Genomic DNA, 8,663 nt, shown 5'->3' with positions numbered 1-8,663 from the left:
GGGAAATATGCATCACCGTATAGCGTGTTCCTTTTTATCTGCTCCTGCAATGTGGTGTGATGGCGACGGTAGATTGGGCCCCGGTATGTACTGATGTGGCAGCTTTATCTGTGTTGGATCTGAAAGGCACCTGAAGTTGAGTCACTCATTTGAAACCTTTGAGTGCTTGTAAAGTAGTTTGAAGAAGTTGAGGAGCTGATGTGAACCTCACTGAGGTTGTTTTGTGTTTTGGGGAGCGAGTGTTGCTTGTTTGAGTAGCAGCAGAAATCACAGCAAAGGTGCCCTTTGACCTTTGGATACAGGGTCATGTGCCTCCAAATCAATTAGAGCTGAGGACCTGCATTTCACATAGGCATGGTGATGACTAGCAGGGCTGGGCCTGCATTTAATTATGACAGCATGGAAACTAATAGAAAGTCCATTGTGGGGCGTTCACTGTGTTTGTCCCTCTCTGTTGTGTGTGAACATTTTTTCTTCTTTGAGTTGACCCTGCAAAGCAGAAAAAGTCAGGCAACGGACAAGATCGGTACTAATGTTATCTCCATTCATTAAATATGAAGCCATCACAAGACAGCTATTGTTTCTGTGCTCCTCTCAGAACATGGCAACCTCCTTTGAACCTCAGCAGTCTCTTAGAAATTGCCTTCAACCCACATCTTCTCCTGTCATGCTGCATTTTAAAAACACTTTTTTATAATGCAGTGTGTTTCGTCATCATATGGAGTCAGTCTAGTAACAGAGACAGTGTGATGTGCATGAGGTAGCAAGTCCAAATGGTAGCAACATTTACACACGCACGCACACACACACACACACACACACACACACACACACACAGGTCTGAGTATGTGACAGATGGGAAGTCTATTGGGAGGGGAGGAGTGCAGAGGTGAGGCATATATGTAGGCTCCTAAAGGCCCTTTGGCTAACCTACTTCGCTTGACCTTTACACACTACACATGCACAAAACCTTTGTAGAGTGAAATACAATTAATGCCATTCTCTGAACTCTTTTGAGAAGTACATGGTGATTCTTCCCTCCTGTCGGCCTCAATCCTTGACTCAAGCTGTTGTTCTTGCTGCACGTGGCTTCATTCTGTATTTCTGCTTTTTAATAAAGCTGAAAAGCAGGAACGGAAAAAAGTTCGCAGGAACGGAAATAATCTAGTCACTTTAATTTTGCAGCCCAGACTGTAAATATACAACCTGAGTTACATATCAGTAAGGTACCACCTGTCCTGTCATCTTCCAGTACAGTACGCTGTCAGCGGTAGGAGCTCAGCTAAAAGCACATGGCACGTTCGAAACTGCAACTGAAAGTTGAACCGTCATTCCTAATTTCAGGATGAGTGAACTGAGAAATTCTTAGGCATGAAAAACCACATCGATCGTTTTAGGGGAAAAAACGTGGTTTAGAAAAATATTTATTAAAAAAAGTTAGTTTTATTGACTGATACCAGCTACCACAAATAATGATAATACAGTCAGTGGTAGGTAATGGAATCAGCACTTTCAACTATGAATACCATGATGAACTCCCCTCAAGTCTGAAGTCCACCTCTACTCAAACTTGTGTTTTGGTAAAACGTTACTTCTTGTGGATGTTCGGCATCACTGTTACAGACTGGTGTATGTACAGAGTTGGACAATGACTCTTGGCTGTATTTATTTGGGCATTATCCCTGCTACATTTTCTGCAGAAAAAGGAATTGATGAACTCGTTTTCACTCGTCAATTTTGTTTGGGGGGCTGTAGACAGCTTTGTTACTGGAGCCTTCACAAACTCCTGTAAATGAAACTAGCCGAACAATTTTCAGCCGGATTTACTCAGACAGACTATAAGTGGACTTGAAAAGTCAGGCTAACATTAAAGGCCTTAAACATTAAGGTTATGAACAACCCGTAATGCAAAGCTCTCCGTAGAAGACCACAATTACACATGTAAACTCTCTATTCAAAGAGAATATCTGAATCCTTCAGAAAATATGAGTCCTTACTTATATTTAGGCCAATACAGTATCCTCTCTGTCCACAGTGGTACAGAACTCTGCATGAATAATTGGAGAGCTTATGATAATTTGTGAGCTTTATTTACTAATTCAAAGGTGTTTTTAGTACAAAAGTTAAAGTTTTTTTAAACTGCCTAAACACTAAACTAAGCAACATATTAAAAAAAAAAAAAAATTTAAAAAAATGGGAACAAAGTTAAATGAATTTCCTCAGGCTGCCCCGCCCAAACATTCTTATGCACTGGGCTTTAGCAGAACAGCGATTGGGGCAGCATGCTTCTTACTATTGGTGTGGTCGTGAAGGGCCCCTTCTCCCATATTTCCATAAATCAATAGTCTACATTTGGTAGCCAAAGCTCTTGAAATTTTTATTTTTCTGCATGTTCACTTTTGTAAGCAGCTACAGTAAAAAGCACATCTTGACTGAAGTGATTGTTGAGTGGGAAGGATAAAAACCACTCAGGAAACACGTTAGATGACACTACAGTACATTGAAAAATACTTCGTGGAGAATATTACGTTTTCATAAATGGCAACTCAAATTTAAATATGCTACAAACAAAACTCCATGATATTCCATGAGTTAGCCTAAACAATTATTAAATCCCCTAATTTTCCATGTCTGGAAAATACTTTTTATTATTCCCTAAATTTCCAGAAATCCCATGACCAGTGGGAATCCTTCCGACAAACCTGTAGGATCAGTTGTAAGTCTTGAGCTTAAATTTCCACACAGCTGGACACACAACAATGTGTCAATGGTTAATGGACCTTTAGGACTTCTGTCTGTATGCCGTCATAAGGAAACATTACAATCACAATGTCCTCAACAAAGCATATCTTTATTCTCATAAACATCAGGTTCTTCAGGTACATAAACAGTCACAAGCACAAACACTTTTTTTTCGGACACAGTCAACATATTAAGTGAGCCAAACACATTATGTCACCTAATGTGGGATTTTTCACTTTGACTTGTGCCGACAGTCATGTATGTTTCTCATGTAACTGAGGAAAGAAGAGACTGACCCTTAATTCTGTCACTTCCTGGTTTGTGATGAGGGCTTGAAAACAAAGGACAATTCACCGATGAACACTCAGACCTGGCATACAGTGAACGGTCCGGTGTACAGTAGCAGACCCACATCAGTGCTTTGCCCTTCATTTACAGTCCTACGTTTTGTGTCAGACACATAAGGACAGCTCCACATGGCTTTTGTTGCAATGATATATGCATCTTGTTTCTCTCCTCCACTGTGACACAACAAAGCAGCTGATTCACTAATTACTCTATGTAAATATATATATTTTTTTCTCAATATATCTGTATATTCTATCTGTAGAATAAGTCTATAATAGCATATATATACTTTTGGTAGTTTTTTTTTTTTTTTTTTTTTTTTAAACATTCAGGTACATTCACTTGACCCTGTGATCTTTTTTTTCTTCATATGAAAGATAAACACAGACAAATGTTAACAGAGCTACTCGCCATGTCGTAATGGCCTCCCAAACGAGAAACAAGACATTAAGCATCCCCCAAAATCAGAAGAAGCAAACATAACAAATGTCTCAGTGCTGGTTCTTTAAGGACCACTCGCAAGCATAAATATACTAAAAGACCTCTGTGTTAATCTAGAGTATAAAATAGCATATTTTTCTGGACTTGACAACAGTTTATATCAACTCTAGTCAGAGTCTGGGTGCACACAATTCCACAGGTGCGTACATGAGCTGGCAACAACAGGTAGGCAATTCAATAATGTCCTTTGCGTATTTACTAAATCAGCAAACAGTATTCTGTCAGTGGTTTAAAATGCTTAAATGCAAAACTCACTTCTACAATCACTAGTGAATAGACCCTTGGCATATCACAGAATACACATATAGGCATTAATCACCAAGCCAAGATAGAACTCGGCCTACAGAGGAACATACCGATGATAAGCCACATTACGCATGAACACCGATTTTTTTTTTCAGAAGGCCACACGGATGTCACTTGGGTGCTGGTTAGGGAAGTGCTCCTTCATGGGTCCAGACAATCAGACTGTGGGGTGGGAGTTCAAGTCATAACTGGAAAGCTGGGTTTTCCGTTCCATGGGCAGTATTACGTCAAAAGACTGAAGATACGGATTTCTGTTAACCTGTACTAACCCAAGGCCAACGGATAAATTCTCAGCCAGTGTGATAGTAGACAATGCACTCCTGTAATGAGACTCAGGCCTCCCTAATTGAAGAACATTTGCTCACGTTCCCATAGTGCTATCTAGCCATGCAGATTTGGTAGTTTTCAGTGAAGATGTCAACATTGAGATTTCTAACTCCACCCACATGAATGGAGGTAAATGGAGCATTTTAAAGGATCAGTGTCGGGTTCAGGAGGATCCATTGAGAGAAATGGAATACAACATTAATAATTACATTTCTATTAGTGTATAACCACCTGAAACTAAGAGTCATTGTGTTTTCATTACCTTAGAATGAGCCCTTCATATCCACATAGGTAGCGGGTCCTCTTTCCCGAAAGCGTGCCATGTTGAACTGCCATGTTTTTAAAATTCAACAGGAGAAACAAACCAAACACTGGCTCTAGAGGGCCTTTAGCTACCAAAGATTCTCCTACCTGCTTGGAAGAGGAGGCTGAGGGGTGTGTCATTTGTTTCCATTGCCCAACCTCTCCACTAGATGCCCCTAAATCCTTCACACTGCTGCTTTAAAAAGTAAATTATGATTCATCTTCAAGAACAACATTTGGGCTTCTCTGTTGATTTCGGAGGCCAGACACAAAAAACCTGCAACAATACTTCAATACTGAGCGAGGACCTTTGTAGCATTTTATCTCTGTTCTGACTCTATATAATCAATGCTAAAAGGCTTTATAAATTCATTAAAATAAAAAAAAAAATTCTTCCAACAGATGATCCACAGAGTGCAGGCATAGAAGCAAACAGGTATCAATGGTACAAATATGTCTTCTGAGTAAAGTGAACTTGTTTCCCTGATGCCAAGCTAGGCTAACATGTTTGCCACCCGACGGTTTGTGAGCTCATTAGGCAGGACAGCTTTAACTTTCCTTTTTCAGTAACTTTTTGTTCAGTAGAGTTACACTTGAACAGAATGCAGGAAAAGTAAACAGTAGAACAGTAGAGAGGGAAATAAGGAGAGCATCTCGGAGGACTATCGTGACATGCAAACAATGAATCCAGCAGTTCACCAACTTAATTCTGCGAGTGGTCACTGCCACCGTGGTTCTGGCCGCAACATGTTTCATTTTGAAAAGTGAGTATCACATCAAAGGGATACTGTTTCCTTAAAGAGATGCTTCCCTTTTAAACTTTTTGAATGTGATGCTTTATTGGGTTTAGTTTTCTTAAAAAAACAAGCTAATAAAACCAAATTATCTGCATGGCCAGATAGATTAAAGGGTAAAATGACCCTTTAACACTTTTACTGTCAGCTAGGTAATAAATTACCGTCAATAACATTAAATAAGTAGTAGAAAAAAAATCATCTAATTTCAAACAGGATATTAAATACATACGTCCAAACAAAAAAGTCCCAAAACAGAACAGTGCAATCAAAATGACATGAGAAATTAGATTGTTTATAAAACTGGATTCTCTGACCTACTGAGAATATCCCATAAGAATTGTAACACCAAGATCCATTTTCACCATTGAGTTAATATTCTTTTTTCTTTTCTTCTTATTTGGATTAGGTCAAATGTCTCAACTGGTGAAAGATGAAACTAGCGTTAAAAGCCATAAGAGAAACTCTCTATCCCTGTGCTGCTGATTGTTACGACTGAGTGTGTGTGAGGAGGAACCACAGTGAAGGGCTCCGTGCCCGTTCAAGGGCTAGGCTGGCTAGTGTGGGCTTGGAGCAGGAGTGTCCAGATCCCCTTCTGCCTCACCCTCCTGGCCGGAGTAGGAGCTCAGCGCATCCCACAGCAGGCCTGGCTGCTCACAGTGGTGGCGACTCCTCCAGTGCTCCATAACCACCTTTTTAGTGTCAAACACCTCACTGCAGAGCACACAGTTAAAGGCTGTACCCGCTGCAAGGACGCCGAGGCCTCCACTGCTTTCTGGTGATGAGAGACTTCCGCTGTCCTCCCCCTCCCTGGCACGGTGGTGGGACATGATGTGCCTCTTAAGCTTGGAGAAGGAAAAGAACTCCTCGTCGCAGCTGCCGCACTTGACCAGGTTGCGCTTCTCGTTTAGCTGTCGCCAATAGTGGGCGGCGTGCTTCACTAGCTCATTCTCAGCATCACGGCCGCCCCGCGGTGGTTGGCCCTCGTGAAGTCGAATGTGGACCTCCTCTCCGTGCACATACAACAAATGCATCTTCATGTCAGCAAAGGTGGGGGTGATGGCCTGGCAGCGGCCACATTTAATTTGTAACTCCACAGGATCCTCCCGGTCCTGTTCATCGGATGGCTCTGGTGAGTTGGCTCTGGTGAGAAAAATAAGAAATAACGGTTATATACAACTTTGTTATGACTGTTTGGAAAAGGTTACCTCGTCTGGCAATAAATCGATATTTTGAGCCATTCGATTAATATGTTGACGTCTGAGCATAAAATCTGCTACAGGTTGAAGGTCACATATTCGTTAGTTATCGCATAATAAGCTTACCCTTCCATAGACACGTCATCCTCATGATGGCTGATTGATGGCTCCACAGTCAGCACCACCTTGTGGACCTCTCTCAGGTGACTGAAGTACACCCCCACATATCCAAAGGCTTTGTCGCAGAACTCGCAGCACAGAGAGCGACGTGGTCGTACCTCACAGTGGTGAAGCTTCATGTGTGTGCTCAGGCTACCCGAGTGAGCGTACGCTTTGCGACAGACGGGGCAGCTGTAGGGCCGGCTGTTGGTGTGACTGTTCATGTGGCTCTGGAGGTGATGCTTGAACTGGAAACAGCGGCTGCAGGTGGGGCAACGGTGGAGCGGACGGCTTCCGATGAACAGTCTTGAGTGGGAGCCACCTCTCAGGTGGAGGGTTAGTGGAGCTGGAGGGGGAGGACAGTCCAGAGCCTTGGTTGTGGTAGTGGTGGGGAGCTGATGTCCGAGTAAGAGCTCCTTTTCTTGGCCATCTGGGGTAATGCCAGGCAAACTAACCAGTTGGGGAACTGTCTCCATAACCAACATGGGCTTGGGTCGGATGCTGCGGTATTTCTTTGAAATATCCACTTCCTTTGGTTTGGATCCAGGAACAACTGCTGGTGGTTTCTCAGGGACCCTTCTACGGAAGAAAGACAGGGACCTCTTCTTTCGGGCCTCAAAAGCTAAGATGTCTTCCATTGTCTTTCTCTTCCTTCCTCTCTTCTTGCCAGGTGATTTCTGGAGGGTTCCCAAAACAGGCATGAGTGTGGTCTTGGCCTGCGGCTGTAGAGTGGAGTTTGGCACCTGGTTGTGACTCAAGGCTTCAGCTGTCTCAAGGATCTTGGATGTAGTATCTAAGGGGCTTTTGAGTCCTGTGGGGCTCGAGAAACCTTTATTCTCTGGGGGCACATTGCTAAGCTTGGCAGCAGGGATGAGGGTGCTCTTAATTTTAGAGTAGGGCAGAATGGGCAGTTTACCCTTAGGTGGGGATGGGATAATCTGGACTGCTTTACTAAAGATGGCCGGGGACAGGACAGTGATACTATTCTGGGGCTGGGCTGCAGCTAGCTTAGACTGGCACAGCCTCACTGTTGTCTTACTTTCCTCTGGGGAGTTTTTGACAGAAGCAGGAGGGTACTGAAGGTTCTGAATAAGGCCAGTTGTAGCAGGTCGTTCTGAGCCGTCTGGCGTTCGCTCCAACTGAGAACCCGGATAGAGGACAGCATTGTCTGGTAGAAGAGCTGTGACAGAAATGTCAGAGGAGGCTGGGTCGATGAGAATTACCTGCTCTGAAGGCTCCTCTTTTGGCACTAAGGTTTCCTTTGTGTGCTTGGTCTCTTGTAGTTTCTGTGCCATTGATGCGCCACTTCCCACTGACTTGGTTTGCACCGTCAAGGGAAGCTTGTGGGCTGTGTTGACCCTAGCACCTAGTGTTGGAGATCTGACCTTATCTGTGGTCCCCTTGCTCCTCACCGGCTGATATCTGGGAATGGGTAGCTTGAGGTTCTTCTGGATTGACGGACTTTGTTGCTGTGAAGCCTGAGAGGAGACAGAAGGGGGCAGTGCCACCAGGGAGAATGTGCCATCTTGACCTGCTATTTGCATCAGTGCATAGTTTTGGGTGGGCACGATGATGGAGTTGGGACTGGAGGCAGTGGAAGCCTCAGGGAGGGCTGACGGAGGTTGGCAGGACAGGACCGCAGGGGAGGGGGCGGGCACCACAGCCGGGGCCTTTGGAGCAATGCTCCGAAACTGAAGGCTCTTCATCTGAGGGGCTGGATTCACTTTCTACCAACTGAAAAAGAAGAACAAAAACATTCGTATCAGTTACTGCACTGAGGCAGCTCACCCTTTCCAGTCTTAAATTGCCCTTAAAACCCAAACCCTCAAGTTTCCATATCAACAATAATGGCAAACATTGCGACATTGTGTGTGGCTGCAGGCTTAAATATGTTCAATCTAACATACTTCACAGGAATAACTGAAATGGCAACATGACTTCCTGGTCTGTCTGAAGCTGCTAAAATCATTAATATAAAAGTAAC

The 8,663-nt window shown here is 43.5% G+C and overlaps 1 protein-coding gene across 2 annotated transcripts in view; it reads right to left on the bottom strand.

Moving 5' to 3' along the window:
- Positions 1 to 2,832: 2,832 nt before the first annotated feature.
- The window catches only part of znf438 (zinc finger protein 438), a 46,361-nt gene continuing 40,530 nt past the window's right edge, over positions 2,833 to 8,663 (bottom strand). For both annotated transcript variants that reach the window (XM_069151275.1, XM_069151276.1), the window contains 2 exons: positions 6,647 to 8,413; positions 2,833 to 6,464 (listed from right to left, as the gene is read on the bottom strand). In XM_069151275.1, the coding sequence (XP_069007376.1) occupies positions 5,879 to 6,464; positions 6,647 to 8,385 (2,325 nt within the window). In that variant the 5' untranslated portion in view covers positions 8,386 to 8,413 and the 3' untranslated portion in view covers positions 2,833 to 5,878. The remainder of the gene's footprint in view (positions 6,465 to 6,646; positions 8,414 to 8,663) is intronic.

The sequence above is a fragment of the Embiotoca jacksoni genome, unplaced genomic scaffold (assembly GCF_022577435.1).
Source record: "Embiotoca jacksoni isolate LCO1_2020_lvr unplaced genomic scaffold, fEmbJac1.0.p SCAF_17, whole genome shotgun sequence".
NCBI classification, from domain to species: Eukaryota; Metazoa; Chordata; class Actinopteri; family Embiotocidae; genus Embiotoca; species Embiotoca jacksoni.
The sequence above is the reverse complement of the archived record's forward strand: the minus strand, read 5'-3'. Positions and strand labels throughout refer to the sequence as shown.